Source organism: Podarcis erhardii (assembly GCF_964252035.2).
Source record: "Podarcis erhardii genome assembly, chromosome: 3".
Lineage (NCBI taxonomy): Eukaryota > Metazoa > Chordata > Lepidosauria > Squamata > Lacertidae > Podarcis > Podarcis erhardii.
In genome coordinates this window covers 29,240,670-29,265,926 of record NC_138507.1, presented here as the reverse complement: position 1 = coordinate 29,265,926, position 25,257 = coordinate 29,240,670, and the positions used below count along the sequence as shown (strand labels likewise).

Here is a 25,257-nt window from a genome sequence, read left to right as displayed (position 1 = left end):
AGTAGCATACATAAATATCCTTTTTTGACACCTCATAGTGCAAGTATCATTTATTAAATTTCTATCCTACCTTTTTAATCTGAAGATCACAGGGCGTTTTACAACAGGGAAAAAGTGAAATATATACATGGGCATAGCCAAGGGGCGGGGGGGGGGGGGCAGCTGCCCTCCACCCTAGATCCACAAACATTATTGTAAAACATTGAAAGCTCTCTATTATTTGAGGTTGTGACACTCCCCCTACAGCAGAAGCCTGCCGCCCTCTAATGTCCTCTTCACGTGAGTATTTTTATCCATGATTTTACAACTTTGATCTCCTAAAAAAAGAAAATTTGGCTGCCCCCCCCCCCCAAATACTGGATACACCCATGAAAATATAGGATAATTAGATGAAGCGAGCCAGGTGTAGAATCATATGTGCCACCTTCAGCTTCTTGGAAGAAAGGTGGATATAAATTGTATTTATTTATAAAAGTATCTATACACCACCCCCCTCCTCAAAGGACACAGTGGTGCATAGCAATATAGAAAACATTACATTTAATGGCTACTGAAGAAAATTAAAAATGGCTGCATAGGCCTGCCTAGTTAAGTATTCCCAGGGCACTTGCCAAATTGGATGGAAGTATTCCACAGCATGAGGTTTTATTCTACAGCCCGTACAATCAAGCGGTGTATCATTTTTAAAATAAACTGGAGACACTGCATGCCCAACTTCTGGTTGAGGTCAGTCCGGCCTCTGTAAATGCAATAAAGAATGCTAACAACATTAATAGCAATAGCACTTTCCCACTTAGCTAGACCTGCCCTCCATGAAGCTGCATAATCATCTACCCGTTTCTGCCATTGCCACTCCCATATCGTGAGAGCAGGCAGTGTTGTGTGGAAGTACCATACTTTCCTTTTTGTCCATCCTGAATCTTACTGCCAATGAATTTCATGGAGCAACCTCATTCTAACATCCATCTCAAGTCTCTTCCACCACCTCCTTGTGTACTCAGTTTGCAACTTGCCACACAGCAACACCTAGCTGTTATGCTTTTAACAGCAACCTGATATGCACAAATCAAACAAGAAAACTTTTTGCAAAGGAGCTAAGTGCTAAAAAGCCAGGGTGGGGAGGGGAGACGAATCAAGAGCATAGCAGCTAAAATTTCTTAATTCACTTTGTCACTCTTGGAGTTAAGAAGCTAGCAGAGCCAGGAACGTTCTGGTGCATGTATGTAATTTTAGGTCTGTGTGATAATTAATGTATTGTAAGTCAATCCAGGACACAAAACAAACATTGGGTCTGAAAGAGGTGTGTACGTATGTATATATATGTATGCTCTCATACACATTCTAGGACTTCCCCAAAATCCAACTGTGACCTCTGGTGTCACATCAGAGATAGTTTCTTGGAGCAGATTCCCAGGTGGTGCAGAGGGCTATAGTTAAAAGAGGGAGCTTCTGAAGCTGATTGAAGTTACCTGGGATTTTAGTCTTTGTAAGTTTTATAATCAGGCCATTAACAAGAGACATTTTTAAAATATATTTTAAAAGGATACACACAATTCCTTTGTTACAGAGGAGCTGTCCCTAATAATATGATATTATCTTACACATATAAGAGGTTGCATATTTCTGTTACTAGACCTAATTAAAAGGATCATTTTCTATAATACATTTCCATCTTATATCAATAAGTCTGCTATTGCCATCTGCCCACTTGGGGCTAAAACAGTTTTATGGCTAAGAAAAAGGTAAACGTACTTTGTTAAAGAACATTTATTTTTTAAAAAAACACATTGAGAATAAACAGATTTGTAACATTTTTTCTATAGGCCCCAAAATATACAATGGACAATCAGTTTATTGCACAGGGGTGATGGCATCGTAGAGTCGCTGTGCAGCTAACTCCACCATTTCCCGAAGAGTTTCATCATCATCTTCACATCCTGGTTCATGGTCAACAGTCTAGAAGAGGAGAAAATATGAATCAATTTGCAAGTCCCTAATGTATTTTTCAGATCTTCTTGAGAAGACTCTGCATAGAAGCCAGACAATTTTTTAAAAATCTATAAACACCCACCCACATAACTCATTCCATGAATCCAATGTAAATTTAGACTTAAATTCCCCTAACTGCTTTTGAAATGTGGTCGAAACTTTCAAAGGGCTATCACAAACCCCTACATCTGAGCCTAAATTGCTTTCTGGATCTCAGCCAAAGTCATACAATTATATAGCCAGTTACTCTTGGTTAGTACCATTGAGTTTAACAGCCTTAAGCAAGCTTGACAAGGCACTTTAATTCTAGGTGTTATGCTGCCAATAATGTACCCAATTAATTCTTAATTAAGAGCACTCAGCCTCAATAACTTTGACTGGGTTGGTGGATGTAAAGAATGCCATGAATGCTGAATTTACTGATGCTTGGTTGACTATTTCATACCTATATAAAATGTCTATCAGGGAACATTGTTTGCCGTAAAGCAGCGGCATCCTGATGTAAGAAATGCCGGAGATCTGCTGGGTTGTTCCTCTTATATTGGGAGAAGTAGAGAGGGACTGCAGGGGGAAGGAGGAATCAGCAAAAGTTGCCTCCCCTCCCCACTTCTCCCAATATAAGAGGAACAACCCAGCAGATCTCCGGCATTCCTTACAAAACATAATTTACTGTAATCCTTCTGAGTATTTAATTTATACACAGTACTTTTTAAAATTAACAATAATTGCAAGTCCTTTTATGAGCTTTAGCTGGAAAGGGGGCAGAAATTTAAGAAACAATTCTACATCACTCTATCATTCTATTTCACGCTATCTTCTAGCAAGTGTGATCAACCAAAAGGTTAAGTGTTGAAAGTGGAAATGCAATAATGAATTGGAAATCTTCTGAAAAGAACGATTTATTCTGACAATGGTCACCAAAATGCATGGTTAGCTGTTAGATTTCAGAAAGCCTACTGTGGTGCTGCATACATTCCTAAGCATAAATCTCATCGGCTACACAAGACACAATACATCAGCATGAAACTTAGCTATAAATACCCGTGTATCCAATGAAAGATTTGCTGTTTTTCCATCCACAGTGATGCTCAGTACATTATCTTTCTTAGCACTTACACAGTCTTCTCCAAACATGTCCCTAGAAATGAAAGACTAATTATTAATAAACATAGAATGGCACCAAATTATATAACTATTTAACTACAGTGTTTTCTGTTTAGCAGTGTGATCCTTTGTGTCAGTCAATCAATCAATCAATCAATCAATTAATTTCTATACTGCTTTATATTTTTATGAAAAATCTCAGTGCAGTTTACAGCATATTAAATCAATAAAACAATAAAACAATTTGAAAAAAGTCAAATATAGAGTATACAGTCAAAGCAACATAACAGAAAACTAAAATATCATCTTAAAGATTTCAAAATAAAACATTACAATGGAGGTCAACTACAGAATACATATTTAACATAGTAGGGCTGGGTGAGTGTGGGCCCTGCCCCCTAGGCCAGGTGGAAAGGGCCTTGCAGGGAGTGGCCTTCATGCCTCACAGCGAGGCGATGTTCCTCTGGCTTCTTTTGCAAAAATAAGCCCCACTGATTTCTATAGAACTGTAGTCTAAGAATCTAACTTTCTGTTTCAAACAAATTTCTAGAAAAGAACCAAATTCAAACCTTTTTAGAATGATTTCCATACTATTAGAAGGATTTTAACACTTAAAAAATGTTGGGCCTTTCAGTATAACCTCTGGTCTAAATACAAGGTTTTGAGCAAGCCCCCAAAATAAATTTTGTTCAATAACAAAGGTACTAAAATATATGATAGTTATCTTTTGTGGGAAAGAGAGGGTTATGTGATGTTATAACTTACTGAAGCATAATCTCCATCTTCTTGTGATATGCATCTATCTCTTCTTTTTTAGGAATTTTATGTACCACAGCTGGAAAAAACCCATACATTTTACATTCCATTGTAATTGCCATTTATTATAATGTAGCTGGGCTACATATATGTAGCTATAATGTAACAGGCATTAAACGACAAGGAAAATATTGGCACATACTACTGAGTTCCTACAAGTCTAAATGTTTTTTTGTACATTATTATGTAAATGAAGTTGTGCTTAGCTAATTCAGATCATGCTGGTGTGTGTGGAGGGGAATAGCTGGATCTGAACTTCATGCTGTAATTATTGGATTCATAGACATGCATTAGGTTATAGACAAGTATGATCATTTTATGGGCTGAATCCAGAATTTGCTGTCTGTTGCCAATTGAAGGGCTCCTTCTGTCCCTGGAAGGCTTTTGATTCACTGGAGAGATCCTCTTCACCAGTGGGGCAGGGGAGGGCAATGGCTTTTGCAGATTCTCCCTTCTTTTTGAGGTCACCAGTGCCACCTCCCACACTTTTCCAGGGGCAAAGGGGAGGAAAGAGAACCAACAAGGTCTCACACACCTTCTCCCTGTGGGTGTGAAATCTGTATCCAAGCAAGACACCGAATGAGCTTTGTGATGTTACAGGCTTCTGTTTCTTAACATGAAATGAGTTTGCAGTCTATTGGCATTTACAGAAGAACTATCAACAGCTCAGCTTTTAATAATAATAGTTCTTCAACTGATACATTTAGGAACTAGGTTTATCTAGTACCATTTCATTGCAGATAATACTGTGAGCCCACATTTTATGTGCATTTAACTTGTGCGCATTCAGCTTTATGTGCACGGCAAAAGTTTTAATTTTTTTAAAGGGGGCTGGGTTCTGGGGGAAATGACTTTGGTAATTCCACTTGCCACTGAACCCATTTTGGCTTTAGGTGTGATTTCCAGAATGTAACCCCTGCGTAAGTTGTGGGCTTACTGTATGTTTCTGCTCTGAAGATTAATTTCCCAGAACGTTAGATTCTGAACAGATTTGACAAATAGAATTCCGATTAATAACATGTTCTGTGATTGACATGATTTAATTTAGAAGAATGTTCCTGTGTTTTGATATATCTATTTGCACATGAAATTGACTTCAATAATGTTACATTACACATGCCTCAAAATCCAGTTTCATATTAAAGGGAGGAGTTTATATAATTCTGTTTATTTCAGCCCTGCTAAAAGTAATGGGAAGCTGGACAGTGGATTGTGTCTCAGGACCCTGGGCTTGGCAGAACTCTATTCTCCAATCTAAAATTAGTTCACATCTTTTCACAAAACACACACTATTAAAAGTATACTATATATACAAATAAAGAAAGGGGAATACCTTTATGAATTTTGGGATTGGACTGAACTTCCAGTATCACTGTTTTTACAGTGTCTGCATACATATCATTAGCAGGATTTGCTACCCACTGGGGGGAGAAAAAGCAGAATGAGAGGGAAAAGCATGATTAAAGAGCACATTAATTGTTTGAATTCCATTTGAAGTAATTTTGTTTTTGTCTTTCTACATTTATTTGGTTTTGTGGCTGGTTTGAAATCCTGGTTAAGAAGGAAACTGTCGGCTTTAACTATAAAGTTCAAAGTGGTTGCGACTAGGCTATTAGAATGGCTATGTTATGAGTCTGCCAATCTACTACATTCATCATTATCAGCCTTGCTCCCTTGTCCCACTGACTTCAAAGGCTTGGCTACCTGACACTGTATGTTGGGGTACCAAGATTATAGCACTCCCTCACCTCAGGAAGCCCAACTCTATTTCAAAGCCACTTGTATGTTATCACAACAGTTATACAGAAACTTGTATTCTGTCCTTACCTCCAGCACCACCATACCCGGCTCTTGGACCACAGTAATGTTTTTAAAAACCTTCAAAGCTGGCTTATCCTGGACTTCTATTTCTTTTATGTCACCTTGAAAAAATATAAAATACCACAATAAATGCATCACTGCTTAAATATTTCTTGGGCACACTCTGTACATACCACTTGGGTGCATCTATTGCAACTCATGAATTCAAAATGGTCCTAAAATGTGCCCAAAAATCTCTTCCAGCTGCGCAGTGGGTTATGCTGGATGTTGTTTCAACAGTTTGTTGGCCATTGCTGAACTTCTCATCAAGCAAGTTCCAGTAATAATTTTGGAGAGACTTCAAGTGGCTTCCTCCAGTTACGCACCTGTTAGCTTTTGTAGCTGATAATGAAGCAGACTGAAAGAGCCTGTGTATGGAACAGCTTGTGTTTGTGTCACAGTGCTCATAGCCAGATCAGTGTAATCTGTTTAAAAAAAAAAAATGAAAGCAAAAAAGACAACATTAGACCTTAAGTTGCTCCTCTGTTCATGTAAATTTCTGCCTGATTAATTCTTCATCTCCCTCCTCCCACCAGCTGCATTGTCCCACACCAATTCTAGATTTTAGGGATCCACATTCACAGGAGTAGAAAGAAGAAAGATGCAAAAGCCCTTTCTGTGAACAGGAACTCGATACTGTTTACATAAGGAAAGTTAGGGATCCAAACCAATGGAACAAGGATAATAAATGTTTTCACTTTTACTTACTGGAGAGGTCACATGGAGCAAGTATGTGATAGTTAAAATTTCTCTTAACTAGTATCCCTGAAACGCGCTGCCCTTGTTCTGGTTTCTTATCTGCTAGTGAGCCCATAACCTAGAGAAATCACAAGAGAAAAATCAAGACTATGTGTAAGAAAGTGTACGGGAATTGCAAATAGGATAGATATTTTTAAATGGGTGGTGATGAAAAACAGTCCCCATTTGAACAACTGGATACGGCATCCCTTCTCGTTCTGTGTACTAGGACCATGTACCAAAATTTCAAGGTGAATTTATCAGCAAGCATGACTTAAAAGTACCTATCAATTACAAAACTCCCTTTACAAGCTGCCATGTTCTTTCTCAACTTCAGAATGGACAGCCCACCAATAATCCCATGTGATAGTTCTCTATGTTATGATTGGCCTATTCTTGTCCTTTTCAGAATCACTAGTTCTCCCGACCTCTCTGAGTAGTGGCCCTGGGTGGGTTCATAGACAAAGAGTGTGCACATGCATGTTATTTGAAGCTGTTAATATATTTCAAAGGCTTCAAACAACTGCAACCCTGCAATATCCAACAGCAGATTATGGAACATACTGAGCAGTGTATTTGTAATGGGCTGGGGATGAGAGCAAGAACAAGTTTCCTAAACAAAGGCAAGAGGATGTTATGCTTCCTGACATAAGAGCTGTGCGCTGTGTTCATCATCCAATAGACTGAGTTGTCCCTTCGCAAGAATTAGATATATTTTTGAAGAAATAACCTGATGACTAGGTAAGTGTGCTTATTGTGATGATGAAAACATTAGCCTTTTACCTTGGCAAGCTTTTCTCCTCTGAAGTTTAGCGTTACAGCTTCAGTATTTCTAGGATTGTGGACTTCTATGTGAACTTCATCATTATCCTCATATTCACGTATTACTGCCGCTTTCAGCCTGGCCATTTCATTCTGCTCACCATGAACCAATATCTGCATGAAAAAGTCATTGTTAGTTGTCAAAATATAGGCACTCCTGATGCGTTGCGAGGAAGGTGGCAGCTTAGGGAAGAGGAGGAAGAGTGGTGGTGTCTTCAATATGCGCCTGTATCCTACACCTGTATATGACTGAGAGAGCCCCACAAACCAGAGCAGCTTTTTTGAGTGGATGCTATGGGCTGCAGAGGGGGTGAAGTGAGACAATCCCTCAAGTCCACACAGCTCTTTGGAACTCAGCTCTCTTTGGATTGTTATTTGACCGTTTCCCACATTGTCTCCTATCCCTTTTTCAACCACTTTATTTTCCTGCCTCTTCTTCTATCTTCTTTCATTTCATGTTCGCTTGATTTACCTCCAAATCATTTTACACATGTAAGTCACATATTTTCTTCCGGAAGCTACAAGCTTTACACACTGTTTACAGCAGCACTCTCAAGAAAAATCACTTTTGTTTCAAATGTGGAAGAAAACTTAAAGCATGGTTTATCACAGAAAAGGAGTGCTGCTGCAACTTTGAATTACTGTTCACCTCTGGCTAGTTAAAATGGAATTTGTTCAACTGGCATTGGGATTTGACAAAAATTGTACTTCTTGAAAATAACAAAAATAAACACTAACCACATGGGGAGGTTTCAGTGCCCGGATGAACTCGCTGGTTTGTTGGTAATCTGTGTGTGCAGAGAAAGAGATGTAATCCACAGACATCTTCAGTGGGAGTTTCTGTCCTGACATAGTTGTAATTTCTTCAGGTTCAGACATGATGTGCTGCAACAATAAACAAAATGCACCCATTATATTATTTCATTCAGAATATTTATTTATTATGAAGATACACATTAAATATAAAGGTAAAAGCAGGAAAGGATCCCTGGACGGTTAAGTCCAGTTGAATTCAACTATGGGTGTGGCGCTCATCTCAACTTTCAGGTCGAGGGAGCGGGCATTTGTCCACAGACAGCTTTCCAGGTCATGTGGCCAGTATGACCAAACCACTTATGGCACAATGGGACACCATGACGGAAGCCAGAGCACATGGAAACACAATTTACATTCCCACCACAGCAGTACCTATTTATTTGCTCACACCAGTGTGCTTTCAAACTGCTAGGTTGGCAGGAGCTGAGACAGAGCAACGGGAGCTCACCCCGTCGTGCAGTTTTGAACTGCAGACCTTATGATTGGCAAGCCCAAGAGACTTGGTGGTTTAGACCACAGTGCCACTGCATCCCTACACTAAATATATACATGTATAAAAAACAGTCAATACAGAATTCCTTCCCAGCACCATCACACAACATTTCTACCTAGCAAAATATTGCGATTTTCCTATTCTAATGCAATTCACCGTGACATATCTAATCTCATCTGGATATATTCCATCACTGGATTCCAGCTTTGAGATATTTCATACCAGTGTTTCTTGGTATTCTTTCATTCATAATAAAAAAGGTACAAACTGAAGTATGCATCAGACTGTAAGTATATGGACACCAAAACAGTAGCCCAATTTAGTCCAGATTCCCTGGTAAAACAATTAAGTCTTTTAAGCTGCCTGCCCTGTGTATTAACATATACCAGTAGTCAAAGTATACCTCACCTTAGCAAGTGTTCCTTCCACACAGTATCCTGCTATGATGACTCCATTCCTCTTGTCAGTACACCAGCTCTCAAATAACTCTCTGGATAAACCACTCTGCATCATACCGGGGGAAGCCATAACAACACTTGGGCCTATGTCATCAAAATGATCCATGCTCTAGGTAAACAAAGAATAATTATTATTCCATTTTATGAAAGTCAGAGAAAAGTGTTCCACCTTAACTGTTACCCTTGCTCTCAGGGACAAAAAGTCTTTTAGTGATGTATTTTTATAAAGGACTCTAGGGGATCCTCAGTGAGCTCAAAGTATTTCTGCAGGGTTCTGGCAACAAGAATAGATGCCATTTTGATGTATTGTTGTAATACATGAATCCCAGAAGGATGCTTATCAGAAGCATGTTTAGTGCTAGACCCAGGTAAGAGTTGCTGGTAGACTGAATTCTTCTGAAAAGGGTTTGATGCCCAATTTTAAGTCAGAATTATAGTTCTTCATAACCTTTCTATACATTCATGTTATTAAAATTTCATTTATTCACACTGACCTTCAGATTACTAATGTGCTTGAATACAAATGGGTTGTTGATGTTGATTTGCTTGCGGATTTTATCATTCATGGCATTGACATAGGTCTGATACACGGCCATGCATTTCTTTGCCAAAGAGGAAGCATAGTATATAGGTATCTCATGAAGCTCAGGATGATTTTGCCAGTATTCATCTAGGTTTTTTAAAAAACAACAACACACAACTTTAACAAATATGAAAACTAAGAACAGTAAATATAATTTAGATGGACATGTAGTTTTTTCAGACTCACTGAACATGTAAAGTTGGAAATAGGTGATGTGCAGATATATACCTAAAATCAAAAGCAATTCTTGTGCTCTTCCCAAAGCAAACACAGGAATAAGACCTCTGCCTCCCCTATTTACAATATCGTGTACAGTGTTGCAGAATCTTGCTTCCCGCTCCTCGCGTTTCTCATGGATGTGCGTACCATAGGTAGATTCCTAAGGCAAAAGACACACCATTAAAAATAATGACAAGACACATGACCAGAATGGCAGTGTGACTATGCCACAATCTAGTCACAGCCTCACTATTCCTATTTGGGATTACTAAAAACTGCCACTGGATCTGCCACCCACACTCCAGAACATATGTAGATCAATTGCTCACAAAAATAGGAATTGCTTCTTCAGACCATCAAAAATGTAATGAGTTGTGTCAATCAGCATGGCTGTGGCACTATACCTGATCTCAAACATGTCTAGCATGAGAATTTAATAAACCAGAGCTAAATTTTGATGTACTGTTGTAATTTTCTAAGACAAGAGTGTGCAACTTGAATGTTATTAGAGTTTTCACTTCAAATTATTATAGGAGAAGAAACTTACAATTATAAGAATATCTGGTTTAATATTGGGAATCTCAGCTGCCATCAAGTGCCTATCTTCTTGTCTTGAGAAGTCACCTGTGTATAAAAGCTTTGACAAAGAAACAATGTACATTGTAATTAGACAGAGAAACTAATATAAACCATGGTAAAAAAAATTAACAGTTAAGTCAATGTCTATTGGTTCATCCATAGTTCATCATGGACCAAGCAGTAAGTGCTTAAGGGGAAGCATGTATCACAAAATGTGATGGGAAGTTGGAATTTCATGCATACTACTTGAGCACTACAGATGGATAACCCTTAACTTCCAATAACAATAGCTTATACCAGGGGTGAAGAACCTTTTTTAGCCAAGGGCTGCAATTCTCTTGTGAGCAAGCTTCAACGGGCCACACTCCAGTGGTGGACAGAGGCAGAGGCAAAAGGTGGGTGGAACAACCATAGAAATCTAGGATATGCTCACTGGAATTAAAGGAATCCCTAAGGATTGACTTCACATTGGCCTGGTAATATCTACAGTGGTACCTCTGGTTACGTACTTAATTTGTTCCAGAGGTCCGTTCTTAACCTGAAACTGTTCTTAACCTGAATCACCACTTTAGCTAATGGGGCCTCCCACTGCCGCTGCACCACTACAGCAAGATTTCTGTTCTCATCCTGAAGCAAAGTTCTTAACCCGAGGTAATATTTCTGGGTTAGCAGAGTCTGTAACCCGAAGCATATGTAACCTGAAGTGTATGTAACCTGAGGTACCACTGTACTTTGCTTAAGCAGGGTGACGTAAATTGGATGTAATGTTTCTATACGTTGTAAATGAATGAGATGCAAAAGCGGAACTTAGTCTGCTGTTATCACTACTTCTGATGCTAAGATTACTTCTGCTGAGAGCCTGAATATGTGCTAATCTTTCTGCAATAATTATATATGCTAATCTGCAAGAATAAAAGCTAGCAGTGTTTAAACCTGCTATTGTGTGGATTAATAGGTCCTTGGGAAGAACTGAAAATACCCATTTCCAAAAACTAAGTCCTGCATAATGGGTGTGACATAGGCTACATTCCAGTTGTACAAAATTCAGGCACACACACATATGGAATAAACACACATAAACACATGAAAGCTTCTTCACCCTCCATCCAGGCAAGCAAGAGGCATTATCAAAGTTTCAGCCAACAAGAGGTATTATCACACATTCCCCCCAAGCTAAAGCACCAAATGAGGCCATGGAAAAGGTTCAGTGAGGGCTGGGTGTGTGGTCAAATGAGTCTCAAGGGCCAGGCAGAGAGGACTGAAGGGGCCCAGTTCTAAGGTTCCCTACCTTTGGCTTACACCTTGTATCTTTAATGTGACAGGTTTAATAGAAATGTGATGGTGAATAAATCCTATACCCACAAAACACACTGAAGAGGTAAATTAATATAAATAAAGGCCCACTGATAACAAGCCTACTTGGATTATCTAGTGAGCTAAGGAAATACCTTCACTCCAGCTATTTCAATCATAAACATGGCTGCTCCCAGAACGTGGCCTGCGTGGTAACACCAGAACTTGATTCCCGCCACCTCTTTCACTTCATGGAAGTTGATAGTTTCTATTTTGTCCATGCTTTCTTCCAAGTCAGTCTCCGTATACAGCATGTCATCTGCTGATATATTGCTGTATAAAATAGTAAGGCAAAACGTCATCCTGTTCCCGTTTTTGAAGATAAGATTGTGCAGGACTCAGAAGACGGTCGCCACAAAGGGCACTTGAGATTACAGGGCAACAATGCAACAGGCAAAAATATTACACATCCATTGTTCAAATTATGGCATCATTTCACAAAAGTTTTCTCCCACAAGTAAGAGGTTGAACTCACCTAACTTTGACGTAATCTGACAGAAGCCACCTATAAATTGCTTTTGTAGCATGCGTCATGAAGGTCCTCCCTTTAAAACTTGTCTTCTGCAGAAACCATGGCAATGCCCCACAGTGATCCAAATGGAAACTGAAAGAGGCAAGATCAGATTTCAGAATCAAGCCATATAATACCATAGCATGCAGCTAGATCACTTGCTGTTTCAACAAAAGATCAAGTATCAAAACAGCTAACACTTAACACTTCAACATCAGCAAAGCTTAACAAATCTGTTACAGAGTCTCAGCATTTTAAAATAAAAATACAAAATTCCCCCCAGCCTTCGGCATTGAGCAACACATCACTTACTGACTAATCAAGAGGAGATCAATCTCAGCTGGGTCTATCAGATCAATATATGGAAGTGCATCCATTCCTTCTAGGCCAGGGTGGATTCCGCAATCAAGCTAAAAAATAGATGACCAATAACTGGATTTCTACAAACAACTAGCATATGGTATTAACACATACTTATACACTGGTGATTGCTCTTTAACATCAAAACAGTAAAGTTTATGTTGCATCTTGATATTTCAAATGTTTAAAAGCATATGATCTTAGGTGTAACCCAAATGTTTATCCTCTCATTTGAAGGAAATGGGTGGGGGAGTGACCAGCACTGTTGGCAATGCTCCATAAAAGGAACACAACTCTGGAAATCCTCTCATCACGTGGCTAGGTGTAATTACACAGGAAGTTTCCATGTCAGCTCAATGCATCTCTGCACTGTCACTCTGACAGTGTCGGCGGTGAGGGCTAGCCTGGCAACCCCCGCCCAGCACAACCCCAGGTGTTGGCAACCAACGTTATGCCACTGCTGAAAAGTGAGCAATGTGGTAGCCCTACAAAACTTCTGGGGAGCGCTTTCCTCAGTCTGGACACGGAAAATGTCCCATGTCTATCCCAACTCATCAAAGTTCAGATAGTGTTTGTGTGGGCTGTGTGTGTGAAACGATAAAAGGAGAGAGCCAGAAGAGGCTCATATGAAAGAAGGGAATCCTTAAGACGTTTGCAGTGGTAGAATGCTTTGAATATTTACTGTCAAAGATGTGTCTACTGTGACAAAACGTTAATAAATAACTTAGATCAATGATTACCATTATCTTCCTTCCTTTAAATTCCAGAATAATGCATGATCTTCCTACTTCCTGCCCTGCACCTCTGTGAAAAGAAATTTGTGACAAATTACAAAAAACAATCAACAACCCACTGATATAAAAACAACTATATGTAACTGTCCAAGCAAAGTGGTGTCTTTGGTTTAATTCCATGGCCTGATTTGGATGTAATGCCAAACTATGGTTTAGCATTATGTGAACAGCCCTGGGCAAGCCTCGGGCTCATGTGCTCCCCAAGGAGAATGGAAGCTTTCATGTTTGTTTTTAACAATACATCTGAACCCTAAACTGCAGCTAATCTTGAACTATTGTTTCTTCAATCAAGCCTACTATTTAGCCCACATTTTAAAATAACTTCTGAGTAACTTATATACATGACTAACCACAGTTTATACATGGTTGGGCATAACATTAAAAACAGTTAGTTAACAACTGAAGCAAAAGATTCTAATCACCTCCTCTCAACTAAGATGAGAGAGCATGCAAGTCCAAGGTTCATTCATATTGTGAATTTCAACTAGGAACCCAGTTCAACATCTGCACCCATTTTCAAAGAGAGGAACCAAAATAGGCAATAATGTGAAATGTGAACTGAAACCTCTTGAAAGCCATGCTTTACAACAGCACAGTCCTAACCAGAATAAATCCTACTGAACTCAGTGGAGGTAACTCTGAGATAAGTGAAGACTGCAGCCCTAGTTATGTAAGTGCACATTTGGATATAAAGGCATACTACATTCTGTAATGAACTCAATTATAGTAAGAGACGTAGCTGATCATTTAAATCAACTCAACAATTATTCCTTTTATAGCTCATCAGATTCAAGATAATTTGGGAGAAATGACTTTCATTTCTTGCTCCTCAGATTTCTAGAGATTTTGCAGAAAGTAAAACGGAACAAAACACTAGTTGCAAATATGGCTACAGGGGTCAGCTAGTCTAAAACGAATTTCACAAGGACACCTGTCCATACACACTAAGCCTAGTCATTTTTTGCTTCTGCTGAGTCCTAAAGCAAAAGAACCAACAAACCTCCGAATTTACAATAGGTTTCCTGCCTGGTTGCCTGCAGTATATCCAGGCAACTAGGAAAATGGTTATTTAGAAGCCAGCTACAGAATGTGGTATTTAAAGTAAACAAGTCACAATTTTTATTCTAGCTTCATGCATGTCTATGGTGTAACTAAATAAAGTAGCAGAGATGATTAAACAAATCCAGGATCACAGTGAAACAGGCTCATTCAGACATTAAATTATTACAGTTGAATTAAAGGTCATATGTCTAGAATCAAGGATTGTAGGTCACCTTTAAAAGATAAAGGGCTCCTTGTTGAAGCACTGTTTTTAAGAGAAATGATTAAGGGAGATGATGGATTAAAAATTAAGCATGAGCTTCCCATGAGCTGTTGAAGCTAAGGCCTTGTCTAGACAAAAGATGATAAGGTAATCCTGTCATGAAAGCAATGATGCTTCATCCATTTCGCTTAGCCAGCTAGAATGAAAGTTTCTATGATAATGGCCAAAAATTGTACAAGCTGCTGAGGTGTATAAGGATAAATCAGAAAGTTGGTGAGAAAAGAAAGGCTGTTTGACTTCTTAGAGTAAATGCGAGCCTTGCAGGGTAAGGTCGAGAGTAGATTCCATGTAGTAATGTATAAATTGGTTCTATCAACAGAGTGGTTTGAAAACATTTCAGGCTGTTTCAAGCTGAGGAGCAACAGTTATTGTAGCAACTTATCAATAAAAGTATACTAGCCTACTTCCCAACATCTTAGGGAGGAAGGATCTACTGGGAAATGAATCACTATATCTACCAAGCCCACAAAATGGTGGTGACTCAGCAAATAAGATGAGGAGAGATACACATAGCCCTGCAGTGGGGGGGGGGGCTGGACCTGTGGGGGCATGTCTCATGTCCAAACATAACAGTAAAACATAGCAGCAGCATGTGACTCAGCATTTTGCTCTGCCATCTCCACAACATTTCTGACGACAGGCTTCCAAAATAATACCTGACACAGTGGCGTAGCATGGCTTGTCAGCACCTGGGGCAAGGCAAGTAATTTGCGCCCCCTAACCCGTGGATTTTAGCACTGATTTTAGCACTGCAAGTGCGAGTGCCCCCCCCCAGATGTTGCGCCCGGTCCCCCCTGCACCCCCCACGATACGCCACTGACCTGACAGCCTGAAAGGATTCTCATTGCTATGAATGAAAGAAAACAAAAATTCCTGTTGACACCTTGTCTCATGAAGCATTTGCCCGAAGACACAAATGCAGAATCCATGAATGGGGAAGAAATTCTAGTTGCATTGAGTTTACTTCCTCTAAGAGACCACTGGAAGCTGACAGACTTTGTTTTATTGTCTTTACTTACAAAAATGCAAACTGACAATAACTGGAGGCACAAGGCAGGCAACTGCTACTAGGGAGAAGGCCAGTTACCCCACTCAGATCCCCATAGAGTTCCTGCACTCTCGATGTGGGCTCTCAAACAACTCATAGCTCTCTGCCATCTCTAAAAGTGCTCCCTCATCCACTTACATCTGTCACCTATCCAAGGCTTGACAGAGTATCTCATTCAAAACCACAGAGAGAATCCAAACAATCAAGGGACCATCTCCTGACTCTAACCATGATCTCCCGTAAAGCTTGAACCCTGAACCCTGAACCAATAATTGCTTAATAACATCATGTTTGAGATAAATAAAACGTGTGTGTGTATATGATTAAGTATGTACAGTGGTACCTCGGGTTAAGAACTTAATTCGTTCTGGAGGTCCATTCTTAACCTGAAACTGATCTTAATCTGAGGTACCACTTTAGCTAATGGGGCCTCCCACTGCTGCCGTAGAACGATTTCTGTTCTCATCCTGAAGCAAAGTTCTTAATCCGAGGTACTATTTCTGGGTTAGCGGAGTCTGTAACCTGAAGCGTCTGTAACCCAAGGTACCACTGTATATGTTTGTTGCTGGCATCTGTCTGTCCTGGGAGGCAATGGAGGAGTGTGCCTTTGAGAGTGAAGTCAAACCATTGGAGAGTTACAGAGCCTGCTGTGGCTGTAGAGACCAATACACTAAATGGGACAGACATGTTTTGCTGCAGCTGGGGCAGATAAAAGGATTTGGTTATGCTGCTGTAGATGCACCATGGCGTTTCTTCTCTCTGTATGTCTGCCTTCCTTCTCTGGTTGCTACTGTAGACACACAACTTGTCTGTCTTGTCTCCAGGGACTGCAGTCATCTGCAAGGGTTGATGTTGCCAGCCTTCCTCATGTCTCGCTTGCAGACATCTTTGTAATGAAGAGTTGGTCTGGTGCCTGAAGCCAGCTCCCTGAAGAGCACTGTCCTTGGAGATCCTGCCATCTTCCATTCTGTGGACACGACCAAGCCAGCGTTGCTGAGACAGGAGTGCGAACATGCTGGGAACGTCTTTGTTTGAGATCTTCCTGATTTGCATACAGATATAGATAGGGATGCGGGTGGCGCTGTGGGTTAAACCACAGAGCCTAGGACTTGCCAATCAGAAGGTCAGTGGTTCGAATCCCTGCGACGGGGTGAGCTCCCGTTGCTCGGTCCCTGCCACTGCCAACCTAGCAGTTCGAAAGCACGTCAAAGTCAAGTAGTTAAATAGGTACCGCTCTGGTGGGAAAGTAAACGGCATTTCCGTGCGCTGCTCTGGTTCGCCAGAAGCGGCTTAGTCATGCTGGCCACATGACCCGGAAGCTGTACACCGGCTCCCTCGGCCAGTAAAGCGAGATGAGCGCCGCAACCCCAGAGTCGGTCACGACTGGACCTAATGGTCAGGGGTCCCTTTACCTTTATATAGATACTCTCAGAGGTTTTATTGATCCAGAACATGATACTGCTAGGCAATTATTGGTTCACAGCCCAGGATTGAAGATATCCTTCTCCTCCCTCCCTTCCCCTCTATATATATATATATATGAGAGAAATGCTTTCGTGAGGGTTTCCAGAGACAGACACGGGAGCCCTTTAAGCCCTCTGCGCGCGAGGAGGCAGAGCGAAAGAGGGCGCATGCGCGCAGCAAGGGCGGTTGGTCAGCCGAAGGCCGCGGCGGCGCGAGACCGTCCCAGCCACTCACAGGGGCCGAATCAACAGCTGGTCGCTCTCCTCGGCGGGGATGAACGCCTCGGTCCTTCTCCTCGCCGCCATCTCCGCGAGGAAGAGGCACGGCGCGTCCTCTCGGCTTGGCCCTCGCCGGCACCTGTACTTCGTCCAGAGCCTCTCTCGCGCAGCCGGAAAGTGAGCGTTCCCTCTCCATCACTTCCGCACCATAGAGTCTTTGCGCTAAAAAGCATAGGCTTCGAAAAGTCCTAGAGCGGAAGAGGCAGACGGAGCGGAAGTTCTCCGACGCGACGGTTGCTACCCGGAAGCAGAACGGGGAGGGGCTTCCTTGTGCTCAGTATTTCATTGTGGTGGGAATGAAAGGTAGGGGTCCTATTTGGGTCAGGTAGGGGGTGATGCGCCTGGTGCCCTTTCCGTTCTGCTAAGAGCAGGGTAACTGGGTCAGTCTCTGGCAGCAAAGCCAACGAAGTGTCTTGTGGCTCCTGAAAAGGCTGACCGACTTATTTAGGTAATATAAAGTTTCATGGAATGGAATCCACATTGCCGGATCCACGAAGTACAGTGGTACCTCGGGTTACATACGCTTCAGGTTACAGACTCTGCCAACCCAGAAATAGTACCTCGGGTTAAGAACTTTGCTTCAGGATGAGAACAGAAATTGTGGTGTAGCGGCAGCGGGAGGCCCCATTAGCTAAAGTGGTACCTCAGATTAAGAACAGTTTCAGGTTAAGAACGGACCTCCAGAACGAATTAAGTTCTTCACCCGAGGTACCACGGTATATTCAAAGGTGGCGAGTGAAAGAGGATTGTAAGGAGCGAGGTCAGAGAGAAACAAAATGCAGAAAACTCCAGGCAGTGGAAATGATGTTGTTAACAGTGACCAAGCTGTTGGTTTTTGTTTCCTTTCCTTTTGGCAGGATTTGCGGCGACTGCGGCGGTGGCGGCTTTTTTTGCTGTGGTAATGTAGTGAGGCGGAGAAGCTTCATTTGTTGTATTTCTGCCTGCGATGTCCGCTGTTGACGGCATAAAGAAAAGGGGAAGGGGGAAAGGGGAGGCATCCCTCTCCTGAAATCATGTGGAGAAAAAGTCAGTTCTGAAACGAGCCAGGCTCATTCCTTCCACACTGCAGGTAATGTCAAGACCAGTACAGACAGCACTCTAGTTTTTCAGAACACCTTCCTCCATTAATTGTACTTTTAGTGAAGAAATAGGTTTCAACAAAAAATCTGTGTAAACCAGCATGTTAAATATTACGTATTTGGAATATTTACAAACTGTTAAACCATAGAAAATGCCATGGGGATGTACAATAGCAATAAAATGACGACAAATAAGACAGATAAAGATATCAAGTATTGTTTTTTGTCAGCTTGTCCTTCTAGGAAAGTATGTAGAAATAGGAAATTTGTTAGCATCCAATGAAATGTACACAAGCATTCATACTGTTAACATTGGAGTAGTGACAGTAAACATCGGCGTTTAGAATATTTTGAAGAACCTTTGTTTGAGTTTGAAGATATTTATATTCATTACTAATAAGCAGAGATCACAATCCATTAAACATATATTTTGTTTTTCAGTTTTAAATTTGGCACTGTGGAAACCATAGCTTGACAGTCATTTAATGGCAGTTGCTTGACTGCCTTTTAACTGGCAAATTTGAACCTCCATAACAAATGTAAATATGCATCTATGAGGTGTTTATGTGTATGTAGAATTGGCATTATAATGGGGTGGCAAACAGGACTCTTTTCATTCTTTACAGTATTCTCGCTGATTCTATGTCAATTAAAAAATGTTCAGAAAAGGAAAAAAGCGGCATAGTAGCAGCAGTTCACAAAGCAGTGAAATCAGTACCAAAAGTAAGGTAAGCAAATTTGGGTATGCCTCCTTGAAAATTGACAAATTTTAAAATATATTCCTATCAGTCAGTGGAATGTCTAACTAAATTCAGACTATTTTCCCCTTCTGTTATCCCTTGTATGACATTGTGGAAGTTTGGCATCTGCTAGATGGTACATTCAGATATCCTGAAGATATCTAGAGTTAGGGATGAATCTACATTTACAAAAATGTTCAAATCCTTGTTATACTTGCTATTTCTTCATGCAGACTTGGCATTCAGAATGAGAATAATTGATGTTACTAAATTCAACCAGCTAAATTAAAAATTGCACATATTTTGTACCATTATGACTAAGAAAAATAACTCCTACAGTTATCTTAAGTCCTATAAGCATAGATGCAGCCACTGAAAGTGAATTGTAAATGATGAAATACTGCTTAGCTTGTGGAATAGAGAGAAAGAAGGAATTTAAAGTGTTCTTATTGTTGGTGGATGTTGTACTGCAATGTGATGTGTTATTCCGTGGCTGCATTTGGATGTAACAAACTATGGTTTATTGTTATGGGAATAAGCCTTCATTAATCATGCTTGTGGTTTAATTCATGCCTTTAATTCATGAGTTTATAAGAAAGCACACATATAATGCTTTCATATGTATTCTTCCTTATATAGTCAGTGGATTCCAGTCTTGGTGGGCTTTCACGATCTAGTACTGTGGCTAGTCTAGATACAGACTCCACAAAAAGTTCAGGTAGGAAATTGATGATGGCCTAAAGACATCCTGTTATTTGTCAGAATGCATAGATGAGTTTCATAACTAATTGGAGCTGTATCTAGAAATGTGAACATGCTGACACAGAACTTTACTAATTTTTTAAGCAGAAAACAACACTGAGTCTGCTGTTACTTACAAATTATTACATCTGTGCATATACAAATAAAATTATGTAATATACACCTTTGCAGTATATGTATCACATTTTTATATTATGCCAATCTGTGTGATTTGTTGTCTTTTTGTATAGATCTGCTGCCTTTACTACTTTGTATAATTTCCTCTGTATCTGGTAGTTCTATGGATAGGCAGAAAGCTAGACAGGACTTCAGAATCCTGTTTTGTTCATGATGGAAACTTTACTGGGCAGCTCCTCTGCCTTTTGAAATTTCACTAGAAAGTGTCCATATTTTAAAGCTTACATTTGGTGTAATGTTGTGGTCGTACCATGTTCTGAGGTTTCGTTATGCTTCCATGTATCCAAAGCATACAAACACACTTGGTTTTATGCTCTGTATTTGCAGAAACCTCTGGTACCCCAATATAAGAAATTTAAGTCATCCCCACTGATTCCGTTCTGCTTTCTTGCAAGATATTTTAATGTGGTTGGAATAAGCCTGGGGAAAACAACAAATCACTTTTAGGTGACACTTCTCTTTCTTTCTTTCTTTCTTTCTTTCTTTCTTTCTTTCTTTCTTTTTTTTTAAGAAAAGGGACACAATTCAACATTTTGTCCTCACGTTCTGTCCCCATCCTCCCCCCCATATGCTCCCCAAATCCGTCCTGGGGCTTTCTCAGTGGAAGGGGGGAGGTATGGAGACCACTGTTGCACAACAGAAGTAATCCCAGTTGCAGTTATTTAGATAAATACTACACTGAGTCAATTTTAATGGTGGAATGCCCAATAAGTTTGCCAATTGATAAAACGATGGAGTAATGGTTTAAATGTCTGCTTCTTTATAGGACAGAGCAATAGCAACTCAGATACTTGTGCAGAATTTAGAGTAAAATATGTCGGTGCCATTGAAAAACTGAAGCTTGATGAAAGCAAGACTTTGGAGGGACCATTGGACTTGATAAACTACATAGATGTGGCACAGGTAAAGACTGACTTTGGCTATATGTCCCCTTGGGTCTTTTTATGGGGAAACTGTGGCCCGGGGAAACTATCTTAGTTCAAGCCATCTTTATTTTTAAGAATTGGCTTCCAGTTCTGCTGAGTTCCAGATGACTGTTCCTCACTGGTATTGAAAGCGGGGCTAGGAGGCTGGGAAGTTGGCTGTTTTCAATAACCTTTTTCTTGGTACATTGTAATGTTTAAACATTTGCTGTGGCTGATGATCTCAAGATAGAATAGCTGAGCAAGGGAGTTAAAAAAAGGAACATGCTCCAGAAAACTTTGGCTTGTTTTTGAATCACTAGAAAGCATTTATTTCTGTTCTGCTTCAGAAACTTAGTACCTTGGCTTCTGCGGTGTAAAATGAAGTAGCAAAGTATCTATCATTGTCAATAAACTTTCATGGAGCTATTGTCACTCTTTTGACTTATTTGAAGGCTGTTGCTGCTTATTTATTTACATGAGAACATACAAGTTGTATAAGACTTGTTTTGTCATCAAACTTTATCTGCCTACAATAATTCCTTTTTGTTTTTTCCCCAAAGCAAGATGGAAAGCTACCCTTTGTTCCAGGGGAAGAAGAATTCGTTATGGGAGTTTCCAAGTATGGTATTAAAGTCACAACTTTGGACCAGTATGTAAGTTGTTCCTGGTTTTAAATATGCCTCATTCAATTTCTCCAGTAATACCATCTCAGAATATTTCTGACTATAATTGTGGTATGATTTTTTTTCTCCTGAAGATACCAAAATGGACTTTGATTATACGAAGAATTCCTAGTTCTGAGTTTGGTGTATTGAAATTTAAATCCAACTATTACAGTTCTGTTTCTTTGCAGTAATGACATTTTTCCTGTTAGACACACATTACCATCTTTTTGTAGACATTCTTGACTATAGTCTTTATTGCCTTTTGCACAGTTCACTTAATAACAGATTTCTGTATTCACTCCAGATTTTTTTAAAGTCAGTCAGTTCAAAAGCAGTTGGTTTCTGGCTGATATAGACAATTTTGCTACCTACAGAATAGCTTTATATGTGCTAGGAGGTAGAGAAAGTTATGGGTGACTGCCAAGGAAATTTCTAGATTTGGGAAACTTCATAATTTTAAGTTTTGGTAATTTGCAGTTCTGAAAATTGATGTTTTAATTTACTCTTAGGTTGTCTTTTTTGTTTTTGCGATTTATATTGTAATGCCCGTTGGCTGCAAGCAATAAGAAACTGACAAGTTAACACATGGCATTTTCAGGATGTTTTGCATAGACATGCGCTCTACCTAATTGTTCGGATGGTCTGCTATGATGACGGCCTTGGGGCAGGGAAGAGTTTACTGGCTTTAAAGACAACTGATACGAACTATGAAGAGTACAACCTTTGGATATACCAGTGTAATAGTATGGTAAGGTTCATGCTTTACAAAACACTTGCTGGATAATTCTAGGTTGACAATAAGTCATAAAATATGCAAAGTGCTATCATATGCTTGTGCCTTATGTCTAGCTACATGTACTGGACCAAAACATGACAAAATAGGTTTGTACTATTGGGTTACACCACAGAGCCTAGGGATTGCCGATCAGAAGGTCAGCGGTTCGAATCCCTGTGACGTGGTGAGCTCCCATTGCTCGGTCCCTGCTCCTGCCAACCTAGCAGTTCGAAAGCACGTCAAAGTGCAAGTAGATAAATAGGTACCGCTCCGGCGGGAAAGTAAACAGCGTTTCCATGCACTGCTCTGGTTCGCCAGAAGTGGCTTAGTCATGCTGGCTACATGACCCGGAAGCTGTACGCCAATTCCCTCGGCCAATAAAGCGAGATGAGCGCTGCAACCCCAGAGCCGTCTGCGACTGGACCTAATGGTCAGGGGTCCATTTACCTTTACTTAAGACATGATTTGTGGCACACTGACCAGATAGGCCAGGCACCGCTATATGTGCAAGTGTCAGAGCGACTCTAAATTGCATGTGCATTTGTTCCTGCCACAGCCCTAACCTTCTGTATCAGAAACAGTGCAAGTAGCAAATGAACAGGAGCCCATGTTAAAACAAGATAGTGGCAGTCCCGTAATTTCAAATTAATTGCATATGCTTCTTTGGCACATTTATTTTCTCCCTGTCAATCACTCTACCCAGATGCTACTTACATATTTGTGGGATAAAGTACCCCCTTAATTAAATCTGTAGCTTTATTAATTAAAGGTGAGTGGCATCACCAGTTCACCGGGCTTCAAGTGGAGATTTGAATCACTAGGAGAGCATAACACTAACCTTTATTCTCATAGCTTTGTCGCTGCCATATATATTAACTTTAAATGCACCAGCCTGGCTTTCCAAGTGCCCATATGCATGCTAGCAAATACTGCACTAATATCACTTGGTGATAGGCTTTGAGTTTAAATGCCCTGGAGTCCCATACTGGCAACTGCTTGGTAAACAAGGGAAACCCAGTATACACGCAGGAGCTGTCCCTCTGTTAACAAATAGCCTATCTGGAATATCAAACTCTGATGATACGTTTCTGCTGGCAATTTCTAAAATAGCAAGTCTTGTTTGCAAGTCACATTTCTGGACCTACCCCACTGCTCTACATAGAATGCTTTAGATCAGGGATAGGCAACATGGTGCCCTCCAGATGTTGTGGACTGGAACTCTAATTACCTCCGCCATTGGTCATGCTGGCTGGGGCTATTGGGAGTTGCAGTTCCAAGTACCTGGATGGCACCACATTGGCAGCCTAGCTAAAGATAGGAAATGTCATCAGAGTAAAGCATGCTATAAGGGAAATGCTGAAACTTCGAGATGGGCTCGAGGCTGAATGCTTCTTCATGTTCATGAAAACAAGTATGAGCAACTCTTTCTGTTTATAAAATGCAGGAACAAGCACAAGCTATTTGTAAGGTGCTGTCAACAGCCTTTGACTCTGTTTTAACATCCGAGAAGTCCTGAATTTCTACAGCTGCACTTCATGATGAGAGGAAGGATTGCTTGCTGTGACTGCAGCAATTGGAGAAAGATGAAAACAAGTATTTTGGAGTAGATGTGAACTTTTTTGTTAACTGCTTGAACATACTGTTCAAAGGAATGAAGTTGTTGGTATTTTGGTAAAATACCATTTGTTTGTTTCCCAAACTGTCACTCAGAGCTCAACTGCCCGTGCGTGAGTTTCTGTGCTAAATATTAAATCTTGTGTTTAAAAGATTTATACCATTTTTGTAAATGAATAAAAAAAATCAATAGAAGACGTGTCTTTCTAAATATGGCCTAATCTGACTGCCCACAGACGCCATTGCTTTTAGCAGTGGCAGCAAAAAAGGGAAAGAAAGAAAGAAAGAAAGAAAGAAAGAAAGAAAGAAAGAAAGGGGGTCGTCAGATACAGTAGGTCTCCCTTTCTGCTGGTGGAGGGGGAGGTCTGTGCCTTGCTGCAGGTATGGAAGCTTACTGCTACCCTGCTGGTAGTAATGACAAAAAGGGATTTAAAAGAAGGTGTATCAAGGGAGTCTTTGAATCAGCTGGATCCAAAGCGCTCTCTTTCCCATGTCTCCAGCACAGGGAGGAAAGTATACTGGCCCTAGAGCCTAGCATATCTGTTTGCCTTTCAGTAGAATGGCTGTGCCCTCCCATTAAAGAAGAAAAAACCCCAGAAAAATGTCATCTTCCATTTTCCATCAAGGATGAGCACAGCAGGCTTTGGGTTGGGCAGTTTCTATACTTTGCATTCTCCTCCTCCCCATACAATTGAACTGTAAATCATTTAAAGTCCAAAATAAGAGAGAACTCACATTTAAGGCAGGAGTTTGTCAGCAGTCTTCCGATTTGTCTTTAATACATCAAGGCTGAATAGCGGTAATCACTCAGTTTATTCTAGTGTGGCTCATCTATAAGTGCTTTGACATTCAATTAATAAAAAAAGTCAAGGTGAGGCTTCAAAGCTGTTTATTTTTCCAGTCAAGTGACTGGCTTAACGTAAGTGAAATT

The 25,257-nt window shown here is 40.3% G+C and overlaps 2 protein-coding genes across 5 annotated transcripts; one reads left to right on the top strand and one right to left on the bottom strand.

Annotated features, from left to right (window-relative positions):
- Window positions 1-1,752: 1,752 nt before the first annotated feature.
- CPSF3 (cleavage and polyadenylation specific factor 3) lies at window positions 1,753-17,756 on the bottom strand. Of its 2 annotated transcripts, XM_081857043.1 has the most exons (18): window positions 17,566-17,753; window positions 13,442-13,505; window positions 12,654-12,751; window positions 12,306-12,434; window positions 11,926-12,103; window positions 10,446-10,535; window positions 9,908-10,058; window positions 9,591-9,766; window positions 9,047-9,205; window positions 8,068-8,214; window positions 7,291-7,443; window positions 6,478-6,586; window positions 6,096-6,194; window positions 5,737-5,831; window positions 5,243-5,330; window positions 3,859-3,928; window positions 3,031-3,127; window positions 1,753-1,956 (listed from the first exon to the last, which is right to left on the bottom strand). In XM_081857043.1, the coding sequence occupies exons 1-18, from the start codon at window positions 17,634-17,636 to the stop codon at window positions 1,852-1,854; spliced, it is 2,079 nt and encodes a 692-aa protein (XP_081713169.1). In that variant the 5' UTR covers window positions 17,637-17,753; the 3' UTR covers window positions 1,753-1,851. The 2 variants fall into 2 exon arrangements, with proteins under 2 accessions (XP_081713169.1, XP_081713170.1); XM_081857044.1 differs by lacking the exons at window positions 1,753-1,956; window positions 3,031-3,127; window positions 3,859-3,928; window positions 5,243-5,330 and adding an exon at window positions 5,368-5,671 and having other exon boundaries at window positions 5,703-5,831; window positions 17,566-17,756.
- Window positions 17,757-17,799: 43 nt separating this feature from the next.
- On the top strand, window positions 17,800-24,521 carry ITGB1BP1 (integrin subunit beta 1 binding protein 1). Of its 3 annotated transcripts, none has more exons than XM_081857480.1 (8): window positions 17,800-17,912; window positions 18,467-18,678; window positions 19,315-19,416; window positions 20,068-20,146; window positions 21,134-21,270; window positions 21,833-21,925; window positions 22,536-22,685; window positions 24,157-24,521. In XM_081857480.1, the coding sequence occupies exons 3-8, from the start codon at window positions 19,345-19,347 to the stop codon at window positions 24,226-24,228; spliced, it is 603 nt and encodes a 200-aa protein (XP_081713606.1). In that variant the 5' UTR covers window positions 17,800-17,912; window positions 18,467-18,678; window positions 19,315-19,344; the 3' UTR covers window positions 24,229-24,521. The 3 variants fall into 3 exon arrangements, with proteins under 3 accessions (XP_081713606.1, XP_081713607.1, XP_081713608.1); XM_081857481.1 differs by lacking the exon at window positions 17,800-17,912 and adding an exon at window positions 18,035-18,057; XM_081857482.1 differs by lacking the exons at window positions 17,800-17,912; window positions 18,467-18,678; window positions 19,315-19,416; window positions 20,068-20,146 and having other exon boundaries at window positions 21,136-21,270; window positions 21,837-21,925.
- The last annotated feature ends 736 nt before the right edge of the window (window positions 24,522-25,257 follow it).